A 21410-nucleotide genomic window follows, 5' to 3' on the forward strand; every position below is an offset into this window, starting at 1 on the left:
TTGTTCTCCTGCAATGTAAAAAGCACTGATAATAATTCAATCAAACTCAGAGGAGATACTTCTCCCTCACTTACCTTTGAACATACAGCCTTGTATTTGTTATTGTCCACATTTAGTAGTACGTGCGCTCTTCCGCGAGCCTTAATCCATTGTAGACACTTCCTCAACTGTGTTTTAGGCTTTGGAAAATGAATCAACCGGGCCCCTTGTAACCTAGCAGGATATCTTTCATCAAAATTGCACGTTCCCCAAGCGCATCTGAGCACCATTTTGTTCGTAACATTAACTTTTCCAAGCGCACGCTACTGACAACCAGGATTGCTTGTGCGAAATGACGACAAGAGGGGCGGGTCAAGCCAGGGGTTAAGACAATGCGGCTATCTGATTTGCTATTATTGTACGAGTGATTGACAGATCGGAAAGGTCCACTGTACAGCAATCCGAATTTTTCAACATAACCAATACACTCACTGTATATTTGATGCTACTTTCTTCCCACCCCTCCTCCTTCCATTACGTGACAAAGTGTACATTATATTAAAGAATATTTTTATGAAGAGCATAGAGTCATAAATCTGGCACCACTTTTCTTGAGAGGAGTTGAACTCTGTTCCACTCAGGAGTTGGCCACGGGGAGGGACGCCGAGCAGCGGATTCTTATTGCCTTCCGGCTCGAGGCCTGTACATTGGGGTTTACCCCGGTGGACGAGAGGGTAGCCTCCCTCCACCTCCAGGTAGGGGGATGGATCCTGACTGTTGTTTGTGCTTATGCACCTTGTTCGCGAGTTAAGAGTGGAGCGGGAGATCGACAGACTGATCAGTGCAGCGTCTGCAGTGATGCGGACTTTGTATCGGTCTGTTGTGGTAAAGAGGGAGGTAAGTTGAAAGGTGAAGCTCTCAATTTACCAGTCGATCTACATTCCTACCCTCACCTATGGGCATGAGCTGTGGGTCATGACCGAAAGAACAAGATCCCAGATACAAGCGGCCGAAATGTGTTTCCTCCGCAGGGTGTCCAGGCTCTCCTTTAGAGATAGAGAAGCTCGGTCATCCGGGAGGGGCTCAGTGTCAAGCCGCTACTCCTCTGCATTGAGAGGAGCCAGATGAGGTGGCTGGGGCATCTGATTTGGATGCATCCCGGATGTCTCCCTGGTGAGGTGTACCGGGCATGTCCCACTGGAAAGAGACCCCGAGGACGACTCAGGACACGCTGGAGAGACTATGTCTCTCGGCTAGCTTGGGAACACTGGAAGCTGGAAGAAGTGGCTGGGGAAAGGGAAGTCTGGGTATCCCTGCTGAAGCTACTTCCCCCGCAACCTGACCCGGAAAAGCGTTAGATGATGGATGGATGGATGGATGGATGGATGGAGTCATAAAACTGAGTCAAGTAAGCAATCCTCCACATCCTCTTTGCACACACAAAAACATTATGTGAAGAATATTTCTATCACTGAAGTAATACTGCCTTGTATGTGTAGATTTTATGTGCATGATAATATATGACTGTTCCTTCTTTGATTCAGCTGAAAGATGATGTCTCTTCAAGTCTTGCTTTTTTCTTGTTACGATTCAATCTGTATCTTCGATCCCACTGAGATGGGCCCAGATGCATGAAAACCCACATCTCCCACCCTTTACATCCTTCATTCTCAGCTTCTGTTGTCACCAAACCCTCTCTGTCCCTGGCTGTTGGTGATGTGTCACGCAACAAGCCCGCTCTTTTAACAAATAAATGTTGTCTAACTACATTCTCTGTTTGGTCACCCGAGGGACTCCATTGAGAATCTCTGGTACGGGTGAAAAAAAGAGCAGTTTGGACTTTAACAAATTTTCTATTAACGACAAGTTTAACAAAGACTTACTGACATTGACGACGAATGGACATTTTACTTTTTTCAGTCTTGTGCCACCACAAAAAACAAACAAAAAAACTGAATTTTGCTGTAAAGCTGCTTTTGTTTTTTGTCTTTTTCATATCTTTGAGGCTCCCCTTGAAGTTTGTTGATTGTATTATACAAAAAAACATATCAGGTGTCATGGTGGCGTATCTGCAGATCGCTGGCCTCACAGTTCTGTGGACCGGGGTTCAAATCCTGGTCCTGCCTATGTAGAGTTTAGAAGTTCTCCCCATGCCTGGGTGGATTTTCTCCAGGCACTCTGGTTTCCTCCCAAAAACATGCATTAATTGGAGACTCTAAATTGCCCCTAGGTGTGATTGTGAGTGTGATTGTTGTCTGTCCGCAAAAGGTGAAAAACCATGAAGTAGGCATGGATGTATGAACCATGCAAACGAATACCCCACCACAAGTGTAGTGATGCAAAATTGCCATCTTGGCAAGATGTTTTTTTTTTTTTGCCCAAAACTGCAGTTTAATGCCAGTTTGACAAACATTTTGGGAAACTGTCACACTACTCCAACCCATAGTGTAAGTTACACTATCGATGCCAAATTTCTCAAAACGGTATCTCTTCTTGACAAACGTGTTTTACGGAAGGCCAGCCACTCACACCACTGATGAAATAAACAAACTCTTAGACTAGGCATTTGTCCAAATTCAAGGAGAGTCCATCCAACGGCAGTGCTGGAAGTCAGCATCCTAAAAAGCTTAATTAAGTGGATGCATCTGAGTGTGATAAAGCTTTACCCGTACAAAATTAGGGTTGTTAAAATTAAGCAAAATTAAGGCTTTAAGAGAAAGATTATAATGTTCAGCATTCTGTCAGTACGAATGCAGCCCTATGGTGGCATAAGATATATGGTGCAATCTGTAGGCCGGTCCCAAGCCTGGATAAATGCAGAGGGTTTGGAAGGGCATCCAGCGTAAAAACTGTGCCAAACAAATATGACTGTTCATCTAAAGAATCCCATACCGGATTGGTCGTGGCCCGGGATAACAGCGCCCGCCCCTGGCACCGCTAACCTGCAGGGCGTCGGTGGAAATTCAGCTACTGTGGGTCAAAGACAAAGAAGAGGAGGGAACCGGATTCATCGTCAGAGGAAGAAGAGGAATGCACAGAGCCTACAACTGAGTGTGAATGTTGGGACTATGAGAGGAAAGGCTCAGGAGTTGGCTGACATGATGATTAGGAGAAAGGTTGATATACTGTGCATCCAAGAGAGCAGGTGGAAAGGTCGTAAGGCTAGAAGTTTAGGAGCAGAGTTTAAATTATTCTACCACAGAGTAGATGGGAACAGAAATGGAGTAGGGATTATTTTAAAGGAATAGGTGGCTAATAATGTCTTGGAGGTGAAAAGAGTATCAGATCGAGTGATGAGACTGAAATTTGAAATTGAGGGTGTTATCTATAATGTGGTTAGCAGCTATACCCCTACGATAGGATGTGACCTAGAGATGAAAGAGAAATTCTGGAAGGAACTAGATGAAGTAGTTCTAAGCATCCCAGACAGCGAGAGAGTTGTGATTGGTGCAGATTGTAATGGACATATTGGTAAAGGAAACAGGGGCGATGAAGAAGTGATGGGTAAGTACGGCATCCAGGAAAGGAACTTTGAGGGACAGATGGTGGTGGACTTTGCAAAAAGGATGGAGATGGCTGTAGTGAACACTTATTTCCAGAAGAGGGAGGAACATATAGTGACCTACAAGAGCGGAGGTAGAAGCATGCAGGTGGATTATAGTTTGTGCAGACGATGTAATCTGAAGGAGGTTACTGACTGTTAGGTAGTGGTAAGGGAGAGTGTAGCTCGACAACAGAGGATGGTGGTGTGTAGGATGACTCTGGTGGTGGGTAGGAAGATTAAGAAGAGAAAGGTAGAGCAGAGAACCATGTGGTGGAAGCTGAGAAAGGAAGAATGTTGTGTGGCCTATCAGAAAGCGATGAGACAGGCTCTTGATGGACAGCAGAAGCTCCCGAAAGACTGGACTACTACAGCCAAGGTGATCAGAGGGACAGGCAGGAGAGTACTTGGTGTGTCTTCTGGTAGGAAAGGGGAGAAGGAAACTTGGTGGTGGAATCCCAAAATACAGGAAGTCATACAAGGAAAGAGATTGGTGAAGAAGATGTGGGACACTGAGAGGACTGAGGAGAGGCGAAAGGAATTCATTGAGATCCGACAAAGGGAAAAGGTAGAGGTGGCGAAGACTGAACAAGAGGCATATGACGACATGTACACCAGGTTGGACACGAAAGGAGGAGAATAGGATCTCTACAGGTTGGCCAGACAGAGGGATAAAGATGGGAAAGATGTGCAGCAGGTAAGGGTGACTAAGAATAGAGATGGAAATGTTCTGACTGGTGCCAGTAGTGCTCGAAATAGATGGAAAGAATACTTCGAGAAGTTGATGAGAGAATAAAATGAGAGAAGGAAGAGTAGAAGAGGCAAGTGCGAAGGACCAGCAAGTCCCAATAATTAGAAAGAGGGAAGTTAGAAAGGCAAGTAAGTATCTGCAAGCAACCGTATGGTTTCATGCCTAGAAAGAGTACCACAGATGCATTATTTGGCTTGAGGATGCTTGTGGAAAAGTACAGAGATGGTCAGAAGGAGCTACATTGTGTCTTTGTGGATCTAGAGAAAGCCTATGATGCAGTACCAAGAGTGGAACTGTGGTACTGCATGCGTAAGTCTGGTGTGGCGGAGAAATATGTTAGAATAGTACAAGACATGAATGATGGCAGCATAACAGTGGTGGGATGTGGCATAGGTGTGACAGAAGAATTTAAGGTGGAGGTGGGACTGCATCAGAGATCAGCTCTGAGCCCCTTCCTGTTTGCAGTGGTAATGGATAGGCTGACATATGAAGTTAGACTGGAATCCTCTTGGACCACGATGTTCGCAGATAATATTGTGATATGCAGTGAAAGGAGGGAGCAGGTGGAGGAACAATTAGAAAGATGGAGACATGTACTGGAAAGGAGAGGAATGAAGATTAGCCCAAGTAAAACAGAATATATGTGCTTGAATGAGAAACACTCTATATGTGCTGATGGCCTCTCGCCTGAAATGATATCCCTAACAATGTGTATACATTCTCCATTATTTCCTGTGTTCTGACTTGTCTGCTGTTTTGTATTTGTTCTATTAACACTGCTAAACTGAGTAGGAAGGTTCCCAAGGTTGCACTTTAAACCCAACACTGAGCTGGCTTCACATAACTGCTCCCTCATTAGTGCTGATATGTGAATACACAGTCTAATGGTAAATAATCGAATCATTACTCCCGAGAAATGTGGACGCAAATACAAGCCTACATAACACCACGCGCGTGCCCAGAGATTCTTAAAAATACAGACACAGGCAACGATTGTACGAATTGTGAATGCACAAGCATGCACACCTCAGAGAGAGGAAAAGCTATTTTTTGAATAATGTATTAAATGACGTGTTGCTACGAGGAGATGATAAGCCCCAGGGTATAGAGGTTTAATTATCCTTCCACTGTGTAATCATATGAAACAGCTTCCCACTTGTCTTTTATGAAGCCTTTTTTAGTTGTTCTAGCTGAGGGCAAACTCTTATGAATTATTAAACAAACTTGAAGAGAACATGTACAGCTTATAGCCTTCCTGTTTCAAATTTCCTTCAGGCCAGTGGGAATACTTCATTGGGCTGAGGGCTTTCTTTCATGTAGAGCAGCTGGACTTAAAAAGGAAGTCAGTTGTGTCATATGCACTATTTTGGGTCAAACACAGAACAGAATACTTTGGACATTTTTTTTTTTTACACTTTGTCTTGTCACTCCATGGATTGCACTGATGGGATTCAATTCCGTACAAAAGTTATGTACGAACAGCCCCGCGGAGGAAACTAGCTTCCGAAAAGATTCGGGCAGCATCGGCAATTGCCTGCTGATTGCTGCTGAGCAACTAAGAAAACACATCAGAACTCAAAGGATCGCTACCTTAAGACACGCAATTGTACAATTCGAGAGAAGAAGGTCTGGTTATCAGAGCGTCGTTACATCACAAATAGTGAGGGTCGCCAGTGTTACATGTTTTGCTCAAGTAAGAGCAGACAAACAATTAGCGCTTCTGCCAACACCGAGAAACGAGGCATCACTCAGCCTCAGGCACAGATGTTCTCTGCTGTTTGTGAGATGAGCAAACATGAAACGTGAATTTTACCCTTTCTGTTGGAATAGCTTCATGTAACTTCCTCTCACACATAGCTATAATGAATGCAGGATTCATGAGCTACTAGGGTTAATGATGAGGCCATGCACCAGAGAAATTATTTCTTTAAAGACTCAGAAATATGTTTCTGAATACCAACACATTTGGAGATAATTGCTGACAACAAAGACTGAGAAGAATGCACTCTAGTTTCTCATGTATAATGCACATTTTCCCACCCAAAATTGTCAATAGTGCACATTATAGAATTAATTAATTATTGTTATAGAAAATGGGGGAAGAAAAACATCAAAACCACCACCTAGAGGTTATGAAAAAGGTGTCACCTACGCGTTCATTACAATATGACGGGTAGGTATGACTGCATATTTTTAGTTGTGCTCACAAGTTTACATTACCTGGCAGAATTTGTGAAATGTATTTATTTATTTATTCATTTTTTATAAATACCACTGATGAATGATCAACAACCATCATAAATTATGATTCATTTTTGTTTAATGATAATGCGTTTCTGAAATGCTCGACAATTTAAATTGAATCTCACTAAAATAAAATTAAATGTGTTTTGACTGGAAGAATTGTACCCATCTAGACTAGCGAGCATCTGGTATTAGTTTCTCCATCTTTTATTGTGTCTGGGGTAAAGCGCAGGAAGAGCATTTCTGCCTCCAGCCAGGAAGAAGCAACGTTGCAACTGGTTGTTACGAATGGAGATTTCTACTTGCATCTCCAGCGGGAAAAAGATTAAACGCTTTGTCACTTGGGACTCTAAAGAGATAAAACCCGGATCTGAATGTATCCGCCACATTCTTTTGATGTAACATCAAACATCATCAGCAGGAAATAACTACGGACAAAAGTATTTACAGCAACATTTTAATTGATGAATTATTAATGAAAGAGTGGGTGGGCCCCTGAATGTTAATTAGTCATTACTCATGAATATACACTCAAATAGAAGAATCAAGATAACATTTTACAAGACAGTTTTAAGTTTTAAATATTTTGGAGAGTTACAATAACAAAAAAGCATTTATTCTTGTTAATCGAACCACACAAAACCAATCGGTTCACGGCCTTCATACCTGGATGCCCTCAGTTCCGGGCTGTTGCAGCAGTTTGACGGTGCGCGCGTGTGCTGCTGTTCTCTGGCTACGGCTGTCATGCCAGGTCAGGTTGCTTCCTCCGGAGCGACTCGGCAGCTGGTAGTTCAGCTCTTCGGCCGACAGCGTGTGCTCCAGGGAGGCTCGGCAAAAGCTGAAGCTGGATGCCGCTGAGAGGAGACGTACAGTAAGTCGAGGGGAAAGGATACATGGTCACATCACAGCAGCATTCACCAATACTTGTTTTCTAAAACGAGGAACAAGGGCAGCAAGATGAAGAATGATCATCTCCCAAAGCACAAAGTGGCTGCCTTCACTCTTGATTACACGCGAGAACGTGAGCTTCATGTTTTATGGACATGACCCAAGGCATACCTCCTAATCAATTAATCGGCGGTTGGCTACACCACTTAATTCCATTTAATTCATAATTATTTAACATACACTGTAAAAAATGAATGGAATTTACATCTAAAACCAGTAAAATCACAACAGATCAACTCTACAGAGCATAACAAATAAAGTATATTTGATGCCATTATGTTTTAACTGATAATTTCCTGTATTGTAGTTAGAACGCCATTAGCTTGTTATAATGTTGCAATGGGCTCATTTAATTACCGAAAAGCAAATCTGCAAAACCTTGATGATTGCCAATTTGAAATAATTCAATTAACAGCATGTTCATGTCAATTCAGCAGAAAACGTCTGTTTAAATCACAACTTAGAACTTTAAAAAAAGATAAACCTTACCATCTACTGTAAAATATTGACATTTTTTCAAATTATTTTTTTTTCTTAAAAACTATTAATTTGTTTTACAATGTAGACTTTGTACAATTCTGTTTTGCTGGAAATGTTTGAGGAAGATTCCTGCATACATGTAGTAGACAATATGTAGAAAAGTTCAAGGTGGAAGCAGGAACTGTCCCTCTGATTGAAGTCTGCTTTTTTAAGCCATTGGTTAATTCCAAATTGGTATTCAAAAAGTTATAATAATAAAATGCTAAAAACATACAAAGTCCTTTCCTCCTCTCCTCAAACTCCTATGAACTATAAAATAACTTTTGACTTTGTTTTATGCAACTAAGCAATTTATTTCTCCAGTCCGCTGCGAAAAAAGGAAGGTGCAATTTTTCAAAAAGGTATGGGAGGCGGGGGGGACAAGCAAACGAGCCATTCCATCAGCAACAAAGGAGAACCCGTCTTTCAGGAGTAGTTCTCGACACACCACTGATAGCTGACGTGTGTTATCTATAGTCAGAAGTTTGTTCAGTCAGTAGCTGCAAGAGACAGAGCTCGCTTTGCCATGATGGAGGGAGAACAAAAACAAGAGTAACATCCTCCAAAAATTACTGATGTGACAGCCGTGTTCTTGCTACTATTTATATAATATCGCTTTTGTAACTTTATCTGGCTCTTCCTTGTTTCTCCACAGAGTTTCTGTTTGCCTTTTTTCCAGCTGGCAGGTCTTTTGGGTCGTCCGTACGAACCAGTGTAATTACTGCCAGTCAGATTGTGATGGAGGAGACAGGAGCGCAAACGTGGGAAGCCAAAGCGCCTTGCAAGCCTAAAGACCTGCCAATCAATGGGAAAGAGCCGAAGCCAGACAAACGAGAAAAAACGGCAGATGATGGTTATCGTTTTCACATTTATGCGATTTGACAATCGACTATTGTGGTGATAACCTCATAGGGAGATGCATAAATAAACAATGTGATGTGTTGGTTTCACAAGGTGTGAAATACTGAGTTTTTCTGCTATCCCACGGACACGTCACTTTAAAAAAATGAAGCATTGCAACATCTTTTTATCTCAGTTCCACCGATGTCTCACTTGCTGCCCTTTCACTAAACTTTGTGAGCTCCAGAAGTCATAAAAAGATCCTGCTCACACCAGAAGGTATAATAGACTTGTTGGACCTCACCTCATGGAAGAGGTGAAGCAAACCTATAGACAAATCCATAACTTCCAGCTACGCTCAGAGTAAAAAGATTTAAAAAAAAAAAATGAGATTGTTAAAATGTGCATATGCATTCGGGTTTTAACGACATCAGTAGTTTCCAACCTTTGAGCCACATTCCAAAAATATAATTTACTCACTTACTTACTTTAATTTACTACTTATTTATAAACTGACTTGGTAAGTGTGAAACCCGAGCCTTTTTAATTTACCACAAAGCTGATTTATTTGCAGGAGTGACATTTCCCTGTTTTATGAATAGCAACAGGAATTTCCAGGTTTATTGTACCTTCTGAGGTGTACACAAAGAGCATTTAATTTTTCTGCCCGTCTTTCGTGTTGCTAACATATGTAGTCTAGATGACTAAATAAGAATTAATGAGTTATATTAGAATCCCGACAGCACCCTTGAAAATCTCAGAGGGCCCATTAAGCTGTGTTCATGAAAACGGTAGATCTGACATTTGACCTTGGCAATATCAAACATCTGTGCTGTTAATACACAAAAATCAGTGTACACTATCTCACACTTCAGCAAAGAACAGCAATCAAAAGTTTTGAAGTGTTTAGAAATATCTAAAAACAAAAAAGTTCCGCAAACATAGTAGGCACGGTGGACCAGGGACAAATCCTACAGCTGGTCCTGCAGCTTGGCTACGACTACGATAAAAGTAGCAGGGGTGATTAGTGTCTTCACTGGTCAGAATCATGAGTCATCTGTCACCTTTCTGTCTCAACACTCAGGACTTGATTAGCTCGGACAACTGCCAAATATACTTTGTCCTGTTTGTCACTAACGGTTGTCGAATTATCCCCCGCTGCCCTTGACAACAAGCCTTTAACCACTTCCAGAAGGGGAGATGTCGCAGAATGAAAAGATGGTTGATAGAGAAATGAAGCCAGGATGAATCATGAGCAAGTCTATTCTGCATCAACAAGTATTCAATTCTATAACATCTTCAAAAATTAAATTAAAGGGCAAAGTCCGTGTGCGTGTATGTGGATGCACGTGCCAACGGTTGAGAGGTCGAAGCACCTTAGCTCAATGAAGTTTAACCTTATATCAGTGGTTCTTAACCTTGTTGGAGCGACCGAACCCCACCAGTTTCAAATGCGCATTCGCTGAACCCTATTTTAGTGTAAAATAAAATGTGATTTTTTTTTTCAAATTCAAAACATAGTTTTTCTACTGTTGCTCAAAATGAACCATGCAGAACAAAACCAATATAGTGCATGAACTCACAACAAATTACATACCTGAAAATATGTGTGACTTCTGCTGTTGCCTTTGAGAGACCAATTCATATATGCATGGCTTCACATTGGCAAATGCTACTCTAATGTCACTTTCACAGCAAAGTCTGTTTGTTTTTTCTGTTTTTATGTCCACCATTCTCAAAAAAGATTGCTTGCAAAGATATGTTGTAACAAATGGTATCATATCTCCAGGGCTTTCTTGGCTATAACTGGATACTTTTCCATTTGTTGACACAAACGTTGAGAGCAATGTAGTTCTGAAGAGTTACTGTTGACCGGCTCTGCTGAATTTCAATGATTTCATCAAGGTATTCATCACTGACTTCTGCTGTCTTAACATCAAACGTTGGATATAAGTTTCGTGCAGGGAAGTATCCATCGAGAGATTTTGCAAGCTCATCGAGTGTCATGATCCTGCTGCTCCAGCACGAGCTGTGCGGGTGCCCGCGCAGGTGCGGTGATTGGGAGGTGCACACCTGCGCCTCATGCAGCCTGATTATGCTGTGGATTTATATGACCGCGATGACAACTGGCCGGCGCCAGTTCGTTGATCTTCATGTCCCGTTCGTGTGCTCCGGTATCCCTGAGTGAACCTGTGTGTACCGACCTTCGTCCGTTCTCCGACCAACCTTGTAAGCCTGACTCCTTCGTTACTTCTGCCTGCTTTGATTGTTCTCCTGTGTACCGACTCCTGCCTGCCTGCTCACCTGCTCTCTTCGCCCGACGTCCCAACTACCGCTGCTGCACCGGACGGCCTGCTCGATCCCCTACCTCTGCATATAATAAACGTGTCTCCTTGAACTACCTTGCATCTTCAGAGTCCTGCTTTTGGGTCCTACTCTCGTTCCGATGGGACGTGACATCGAGGTGCGTGGCAATTGCTTGTTTCACTTCCATGGGTTCAGAAATGTCACCAATTCCAGACACATCTTTGATCTTACATACATAATTTTCAAGAAGGGGGAAAGTTTGCAAAGTTACTGTTCTCTGTCCGTTGCTTCCATAAAAGTAGCTTTTTTTGAAAAGCCTTCAAGTTTTATTCTGCTTCCATGACGTTGACTCCACCCCCCCTGCATCTGCTGATTAAGGTGATTAAGAGCTGCAAATATATCAGCCATGTACGCTACAATTTTTAAGTAATCTGTATAACAATGTTGGTGCTCTTCCAAAAACAAGGATAATTCCAAACGCAAGGCAAAAACACGATTCAGCACCTGTCCTGGGATAACCACCGAACATTAGAATGGTACATAAATACTTCGAACCCAGCGGTCATTTCTTTACACAGCTCACTGACGATTCAGTGCCTCAGAGCACTATTTCGCACATAGTTCACACATTCCACTCCAGTTTTTAATACTTCTATCATTTTTGGGGTCAAATTTTTTTGTTGCAAATGTATGTCTGTGTAGAATACAATGCCTAACAATGAAGTATGGTACGTCGGCTCTTACTAGCACACCAAAACCAGACTTTCTTCCCAGCATGACTGAGCTCCGTCCGTACAAACTGCAGAAACCATATCCCTCGAAAGATTAGTGTTTCTAAAGAAGTCATCCACAAGCTTCTTCACAATGGCTGCCTTAGTTGTTGTTGTAAGAGGCTAACAAAATAAAAACTCCTCTTTTATCATGTCATCTTCCACATACCCCACAAAAACAGCAAACTGGCTTACATGAGTCATGTCTGTGGTCTCGTTGAGTTGAAGGGTGAATTTAACCAGGTTTGAAATCAGATCTACTGTACTACTTGAGCCAAGATGTCTTTAAAGGGACACTGACATGAAATGCATGATTTTTAGGATGTTATTTATGAAAAAACGCCAGCTGACAAGGACCCATGCATTTTTTTCCACCACAAAACATGATTTTGACATATATAGCTTTTTGTAACTCCCGCTCTCGAGGCATTTGTTTTCGAGAAGAAGCAGTAAGTGACGTACTTGGCAGGACCACCCTCAAGTGGACTCGTTTGTTTCTATTAGTTTTATCTCCGGGAAGGTAGCTCGTCGTTCCTTCATGTTGGCCAAAACACTGGCTTGTTGCGTCGCTGGACATTACTTGAACACTCTGGAGGCTGGATTTACCCTACATAAATTTGCAAGAGACCCGGTTCGTCGTGAAAAATGGATTGCACAGGTGCAAAAGGACGAGAGCTTCGTGGGTTCCAAATGATTGGTAAGTGTGTATACAGCTACTAAAAAAATAATTTGGGGCAGACCACGTAATCAGTCTCTCATAACGTAACAAAAGATCTGCGTATCCGTGCTAAATGTGTCGATGTGCGCGTGGGAGTCGCCGGCGAAGGTTGCTACGTCGCCTCACCAGCAAAGGCTGTCGCCTTGGATCACGGACGTGAGTGGCTATGAACAACACTCCTGGCAATGGCGCACACACCTGCGTGCAACAACAACGCCGTAGAGCAGCCCGGCTCGGCTCTGTGATAAGTCACCTCGGCACCGAAAGAGAGCCACCCCGGCTGAGGCGCTGCGTCCGCCGGTCACTGCTTCGGCGAAGGCTGCGCGTCGGGCTTGCGGGCGGTGGCGGCTCTGAACAACGCTGCCGACAATGGCGCACTCAGCTGCGTGCGACGATAACACCGTAAAGCGCCCCAACTTGGCGGTTCTGAACAACAACGTAAAGCGGCCCAGCTCGGCGCCAAAAATGTGCTACCCCAGCTGACAAGGCCGTGATCGCATATCATCTGAATATGGCTCAAAAATAGGGCAATATTGCCCCGATAACTTCACTCGCTTGTGTGATGTTCTGTGTCAGAAGGGGCATGTTCGTTTCCCACAGTAGTGGCCACCGCATGTTTTCAATGGCGAATGTCCGGGGTGATGCAGCCAATATGGCACTTTGCGCATGGATGACGCACTCTCTGCTTATATTTATTTTTTCGTATAGACATTGAAGTGAATAAGGTTATATGCATTTTTCATTACAATATCTATTTTAGAATGTTTATAGGGATGACACTTAACCTTTAATGTCAATGTCTTTAATTTAGTGTAATTTGAAAGAGGAATTTGGGATAATCTACCTTCGGCCGCTGTTCTGAGTATCAGATTCGCCATCTTTCACGCAGCTGGTTGTTGTTTAACCAATGGTGTGTGGCTTGCCCTGCTTCGTGATAAGGTACGCAAATTCATATGATGCTGTGAGGATTGGTTTGTTAACGGCTACAAATCCAAGAACAGGTAGAGTGGCCTTATCATCGAATCTGGCTCTCTTCACCTTGAATTCAGCAAGCGTTGTGTTCTTATATTTCCCATCTAGATGCAGCTTTTCGAAGTGTACCTTTAGTTTTGCCGGTGCAAGGCTAGAATTGCTCAATTTGGCATCGCAAATCATAGGATGCTGACTCCCATCCCGCTCCATGATACGAAAATCCATATTGTTCATATTCGTCCGACAACTTTATTTTTTTTGCTCGACATAGTATGAATTAAAATATGAAGAATTACACGATAAACTACGATGGCATTTACACATTGGATCACTCTTGAGTGCACTGAATTCCTCACAGCACTGATTGGCCAAGCAATGTCATGTGATCATCTGCAGCCAGTGATGACCAAGCGGAGCATGTCATCACGTATAGACATGATGAGTCGGTGTGTCTCGATCTCCGTGGCAGAGGCTCCACCGAACCCCTGAGACTGACTCACCGAACCCCAAGGATTCAATCGAACCCAGGTTAAGAACCACTGCCACATATCAACTCATCTCGGCAGCATAGCATTTCTTCTGTGTGCAGCGGCAGCTAAACCTCAAAGGTATTTTCTTCATAAAAGGTAATTAAGCAGTTTGTTCCAGCATTGTTGAAGGTCATTCTGTGCCAAATTCCACACTTGATTAACATTTGGCACCAAAAAAATGGGCATTTATCTGGGTAAGTATAGTTTTTGTTGGATTTTTGCATAACCTTAGGATCATCTTGAGGGCGTTGGTGGGAGAGCGAAATGATGTACTTGAGTCGAATAATAATCCTTACCGAGCATCTCTTGCACGTCTTCATGTTCAGCCATGTGACCTAAAAAATGTGTGAAACCTCATCAAGAAGTGATTTCATAGCTTGATGCAGAACACTTTCAACCTGATTCGAAAGTCACGTATCCATCAGATAAATTCTGTCACCTCCCAACAAGTCAATGGTACATCTGGAAGTGATTAGCTTTTGTTTGTGCTCTAATATGTTGAAAGGAAAGCAAAAGGGTTATCCGTGATCCCTCCACTCCTCAGTACCTGTTGCTAAGCCCAGGAACGAGCCATGAAATTACTCAATTTGGAGAGCGTGCGGCAGGATAAATATAAAACCCAGAACCCAAGCTTTTACCCATGATGCACTGCAGTCCATTAGCCACTCTGACACGAAACAATGTTGCGGAGGCTGGGGCTGAGGTTGACTTTTCACAAGCTATCACTGTCACTGGGCTAGGCACGTATGAGCATCCACAATGCAGGCTGATAGATGATAACATCACACCAACTCTCATCAGGACACAGGCGAGGAAATGCCAAATAAATCTGTGTATGAATGCGTGTGTTAGTCAAAGCTGGCAGGCTCATGCATATGTGAGTATGACTCACAAAGACGGCATTAAGACTCAGACATCCACACGTCGGTTTAATTCTCTTTTGCTCTGGTTCAGACCAATAGGTTTGAATGAAGTTCCCATACCCCACAAGCGATCGTGTGGATGGAGGATGGATTTCATATTCACACTGCGAGCAATTATGGCTCAAAATACTTTGTAAGGACAGGAACTCAGGTGGATGTGGCATTTCTGATATGATTCTTTTGGTCATCAAGACCCTGAGAGAAATAAGCCTCAGAACATCGGAGGATTCCAGGTTGAGCTGGGTACTGGGAAGGAAAGAGTAATAGTGTATGACTCCACAATGACTGATAGACCTTGAAGTCGATTCTTCGCGTGCTTGTCCTTTTAATAACACAATCAACACGCTGAAAGCAACAAGTGCTGGTTCTGTGCAGCAAATCAGCAGCAGTTGTCTCGTATATGTGGAAATATTTGACTAAATGTGAGATTGGTAGCACGGATATTGTGCAAAATTTCCAACTGTATCCAAATAGAACAAAAGTGCAAGTGTCATGAATCCTCATTCGAAAAGGCATTCCCTATCACAAGCAGATGATCACCCTAAACCCATTTGCCGGTCATCAATTATTAACAAATTCAACAGACAGACAACAGAAAAAAAAAGAGATTAACATGCCACATCTGCTCTGACGACAAAACGAGTGTCAACGGTGGTTGATCGATAATCTTGAGAATGAACACTTAGTACAGTAACAACGCTCCATGAGAACTTGCAAATAGACCTTGTTTCACTTACCTCTTCACCCGCATGCCGCCCAACTTAAATGATGAGCTTCCATCAAAATATAATAAAAGAGTGGGTCTGTATGTGTGCAAGAGGACCTCTCTGTTAGAGGTTGATGCAGTGTGTGTTATTTTGATGACTTGTGGCTTTCATTCAGTACCGACATTGGAGATTGGATGATAAACCATTTTAATTCAAAGCCAAATTCAGATCTGAGGAAACATGATATTATTGCTTCAATATGAACTATTCTACTCAAATCATGTAATTCACTTTTCCGAAATAGAATGTTCTATCATAATAATTTCTCATTTCTTCTTTCTAATATAATAATATAATCCTAAAGCTCTTACTATTTTCCAGCTCACATTTTGTTGTGAAGAAAAATTTTAAAAACTACGTCTTAAACGAAATGAATTAATGGCTGTTTTTTACAAAACCATTTGAAAACGCAGTTCCAGACAGTACTTGGGGAATTCATGTCATTTAGAAGGTCACCATACATAATGACCACTGAAATAATCAGTCATACTGTAAACCAAAATGTTTCATTGTCATCGCATTTTGCCAAATCATACGTTAGAGCACAAATACCTTCTCTGAGAGCCTGCCAAGTATCCAACATACTCAGTCGAGTGAGCATTGAGAATCCAGTGATAAACTACACGATTGTGGGATTAGCTATTGTTATTATGAGTCAAAAGCAGTTGATCATCATGTGTGGAGCTCAAATTTCCCAGAGAGAAGTGACTATTTTAGAACATCCCACTTTCATATAATTCACTTCATAGGGATTTGTCACATGTGCTCTATAAATCAATGGCGAGAGTTAATGCTGTGGCCTGCTGGGTGAATGGCATGCTGTGGGGTGCACCAATCAATACCATATTGAGTGTCCTTAACCATTGCCAGTAACACCAGCACGGCACGCCATTGATGCATACAGTACGTGTGTCACAGACGTCGGTGACAAATGAGAGGAAAGTCTGAGTGATGCAGCCTGGCTAAAATAGCACCCAGTCAATAGTACTAATTGTAGCAACGCGTGGACACGTGCAAAAACGCACACATGCACATACACTTACATAAACACAATGGTCATCGATCAGGGTTTGTAAAAAAAAAAAAAAAAAAAAAAAAAAAAGGTGAATAAAAGGACTTTGGAAGATTTTGCTGAACTGGTTATACCAGCATCCATAGAGACAAACAAAAACAAAAAAAGATCAAGAAACATTCATCCATCTATTTTCTTTGTTTTTCCTTTTCAATGAACTAGCCGGGCTCATCTTTTTATTTCAGTTAAACTTTCATAGTATTTAATGATAGTCTTACATATTTTCCAAGTGACTGCATTACCGATCTCAGTTTTGGCAAAAACCACTCCTATAAATTCCAAAACTTCTGATCTCAATCTGGATTGTTCAGTTTTGTCATAGGTTGTCACACTACTAGTTTCAACATGGTCAGATTCTGCAATGATCAGTTTTACTTAAAGATGTGACATGATACTGTTGATTGGCACGCACACACACACACGCACATACACACACACATTTGCCTTTGGGTAGTATCATGTTGGAGAACGTTTGAAGCACATGAATGAGGCTGTTATGCTTGAACAAACTTTCCTGTGCAACACATTAATCACGATTTATTCCTCGCTATTAATAGCCACAACACTGGCACATTTTGTTAGTGTAGGGGAAGCATGAAAATCCAAAACATTACATTACATAACAGTGTATTTGAAATGCCCAAACAAAAGCAGGTTTAAGGAGCACAGCAATGGGAAAATGGGAAATTCCAATGAGTTTAAAGTTGAGCTAAACTGGCCCAGTGGAGCTACCAAACAGAGTTCAGAGTCCGATTCATACAAGCGGCACGGATGATAGGAAACAAAAGCTTTGGTGGCGGTTCATCTCCAAACAGACCGCAAAATACAACTTGGAGCTTTGAAGTGGTCTGAGTTTGTTGTGGTCCTGACTGATTTAATGCTAGTGGCTCTAATCTTTCCCAGAGGGGAAGCAACAGACAGACCGAAAGAAGAAAGGTAGAGAAGAGATGCAGAAGTTGGTACGCTGGGCCAGTACACAGCAAATGTGAGGCAATACTGCTGAGACAGGTGAGTAGAGAAATGCATCATCGTCACTGGCAAAACCCCAACCCCCAAACCTCCAAAAAAAGAACTTAATAAAGTTCTCCTGCAAGCTGTCCAGGAATTTTATACGGTGCATGACTGAGTTGACTCTTGGAGAGCAAATCTTTCACACACTTTTATGTGCAACCCAAGGCCAAGTCCATGGGTGCAGTTACTGATTAAACCGATTAATCGAGTTTTTGGGTTAGAACCGTTTCCCCCCTTCACCCACTTAGCATCTTCTAAAGCTCGCTGACTCGCACCACTTGCAGTGAAGGCATGGTGTGAACAGAGTTTCCTCACAATTCACATTTGGAATTATTTCAACATTTGAGACCAGTTCAGGGTGAACCTTGCCTGCTGTCTGATGACGGCTGGGATAGGCTCCAGCAAACCCGTGACCCTTGTGAGGATAAGCGGCTGTGAAAATTGATGGCACTTACAGCACTTTGTTGCAGCTGCTGTTGTTTTTCAAAAGTGCTCTTTAAAAAAAAAAAAAAAAAAGCTGAGTTGAGTCATTTGCTTTTTATTTTCAAACAGGGGAAAAAAAATATTTTAAATCAGATGTTTTAGGGAAAAAATATCATTGGCCATATTGCCCAACCAACAAGTGTAGTACTTTCATAAATGCACAGCATAAAGACTACTATATCTGTGTATGTATGGTATCTGCATTATTTTTCCTTATGTAAGCCATTTTGTTTGGTGATTCTTCTTTTGGCCTTTTCCTTGAATGCATTTCAACTGGCCTTACGGTTATTGACAGTATGAGAGTCTGCAAATTTGGATTACAACTATAGCCTGAGATTTATTTGTCCATAAATTGGTTCAATCTCTTATGACTTAATTGTCAGGTTGTGAGCCGTACACCAGCCAGTCAGTCAGATAAACAAGTACTGTATCTCCTCACTCACTCACTCACTCACAAGGATCCTCAGGTTACAAAGGAGACCGCAGCTTGAACAATAACTAACAAATTAAGAAGTAGATAAAGTAATTCAACCTTGTTTGCAGTGTTTCTGGACATTTGGAGATGGATACACACATAAATTGATGCAAAGTCTGGACAGGAGCTTCTTTTTCAAGGTCAGAAGATCCACAGGGTTGGTCTCGACCATTCCCCCCACCCCCCTCCCCTCCCCACCAACACACACAAACACACACGAGGGAGACACACATCCTTCTCATCACGTATCGTTTAATAAAGTCTCTCCATGAATTTGATGACAATATAATTCTCTAACATCACATAGCAACGAGCCACTTTATAAAAAGTGAATCCATCCATCCATTTTCTGAGACACCTATTCTCACAAGGGTTGTGGGAGCGCTGGAGCCTGGAGCTGGAGCTGGGCAGGAGGAGGGGTACATCCTGAACTCTTTGCCAGCCAGTCGCAGGTCACATAGAGACAAAACAACAGTTGCACTCACAATCACACCTACGGGCAATTTAGAGCCTCCAATTAATGCGCATGTGGGAGGAAACCGGAGTTCCTGGAGAAAACCCAAGCAGGAGAACATACAAGACACAGGTGGGGCCGGGATTTGAACCCCAGTCCTCGGAACTGCGAGTCCAACGATCTAATCAATTGCACCCCCGTGCCACAATCTGTTAGCTTTGGTGCTTTACAGATTTCCCCAAGTGATTTGTATTTGCATTGCAGTCCAGTGAGTGTTCAAGTGTTTTCACACTTCTAATGTAAAGAGTGACACAATTTCCACCAGGCAGTGCCATACAGAATATTAAAACCACCTTTTGTGGCACCTTGCAGTGCTGCATACTGACATTAGACCGCGCAGAGAGGTCGACATCACTCTAGCAGTGTTGTGTCATTCGTCGACCGACTTGTTCAAATGAACAAATCTTTTGAGGGACTATATTGAATGGAATCACTTCAAGAAATGATTTATTCCTTGCTCCGTTGTTAGCATGTACCACATGAGGAAATGACCAGATCAAAATTATGTGCACCACCTGCCAACAGATGTACTACGTTTATCTTGTTGGGATGAAAGGCTGGTCTCACGGCATGCCAACAAACAGAAATGTCACAAAAGGTAGATACATTAATTTCTGTATGTACTTGTTGACATCTACTAGAAGACAATGACCTTGTTTTGTCTGTCACTATGCCTCAGTGGCATAAATAGCTGAACAAAAATCCATTATTTAGTATACTAGTGTATATTTTGAGCAATTAGGTACACATGTATACAAGGAAGAAATTAAGTATTTGAACACCCTGCTAATTGAAAGTTCTCCCACTAAGAAATCATGGAGGGGTCTGAAATTTTCATCGTAGGTGCATGTCCACTGTGAGAGAGATAATCTAAAAAGAAAAATCCAGAAATCACAATGTATGATTTTTGAACGATTTATTAGTGTGATACATCTGCAAATAAGTATCGGAACACCTGTCTATCAGCTAGAATTCTGACCCTCAAAGACCTGTTAGTCCACCTTGTAAAGTCCACCTCCACTCCATGTATTATCCTGAATCAGATGCACCTGTGTGAGGTCGGTAGCTGCATAAAGACACTTGTATTGTGAGATTTTGGGGAACAAGCTCTTTCCCTCAGTCAGACCATTGAAGATGGGTCATGGCTAGGTCTTTCAACATGACAATGACCCGAAGCACACAGCCAGGAAAACTAATGAGTGACTTCGGAAGAAGCATATCAAGGTTCTAGCGTGGCCTACCCAGTCTCCAGACCTAAACCCAATACAAAATCTTTGGAGGGAGCTGAAACTCTGTTTCTCAGCGTCAGCCCAGAAACCTGTCTGATCTAGAGAAGATATGTGTGGAGGAGTGTGTGCAAACCTGGTGAACAACTACAGGAAACGTTTGACCTCTGTAATTGCAAACAAATGCTACTGTACCAAATTTTAATATTGGTTTTCTCAGTTGTTCAAATACTTATTTGCAGCCGTATCCCACAAATAAATCATAAAAAAAAAAAAAAAAAAACATACATTGTGATTTCTGGATTTTTCTTTTTAGATTATCTCTCTCACAGTAGACACACCTACAAGGAAAATTTCAGACCCGTCCATGATTTCTAAGTGGGAGAACTTGCAATATAGCATGGTGTTCAAATACTTATTTTCTTCACTGTATATAGAAAATGAACAGGTCTTTTCAATACACTCATTCACCCATTTTGTGATTGAATCTGTGATCAGTTAGCCACTCCATGATCGGTAATGGCCCCAAAAGTCCTGATTATGTGAAGCCTAATTCGTATTCTTAACTAGTTCAAATATTTTTATTCCAGACTTTAATGAAGAGTTTTATGCTGTGCTTTTTATATTTAACTTTCAACTGAGTTAATCTCCATTTCCTCATTTACTTTATAGAGGCACCAACCTGATTTATAATTTTAAAATATAATTCATCTATGCGTATGCTTTATATTAAGATGCTTCTCCAGTTTGTAGACAATAAATGTGCCTTGTCAGGTTTTTTGCCATGCTGAAAATCACTCATAGCACCAGACAATGTAAA

General features: G+C 42.0%; 1 protein-coding gene across 2 annotated transcripts in view; it reads right to left on the bottom strand.

Moving 5' to 3' along the window:
- samd10b (sterile alpha motif domain containing 10b) overlaps positions 1–21410 on the bottom strand; it is a 56544-nt gene that overhangs the window by 18481 nt on the left and 16653 nt on the right. The window contains exons 1-2 of one of the 2 annotated variants that reach the window (XM_061811572.1): positions 10420–10892; positions 7182–7369 (exon numbers count right to left, since the gene is read on the bottom strand). In XM_061811572.1, the coding sequence (XP_061667556.1) occupies positions 7182–7369; positions 10420–10603 (372 nt within the window). In that variant the 5' untranslated portion in view covers positions 10604–10892. Of the gene's footprint in view, positions 1–7181; positions 7370–10419; positions 10893–21410 lie in introns of those variants that run through there. The other variant, XM_061811581.1, reaches the window with a different exon arrangement.

Source organism: Syngnathoides biaculeatus, chromosome 2, assembly GCF_019802595.1.
Source record: "Syngnathoides biaculeatus isolate LvHL_M chromosome 2, ASM1980259v1, whole genome shotgun sequence".
Taxonomy (NCBI): Eukaryota; Metazoa; Chordata; class Actinopteri; order Syngnathiformes; family Syngnathidae; genus Syngnathoides; species Syngnathoides biaculeatus.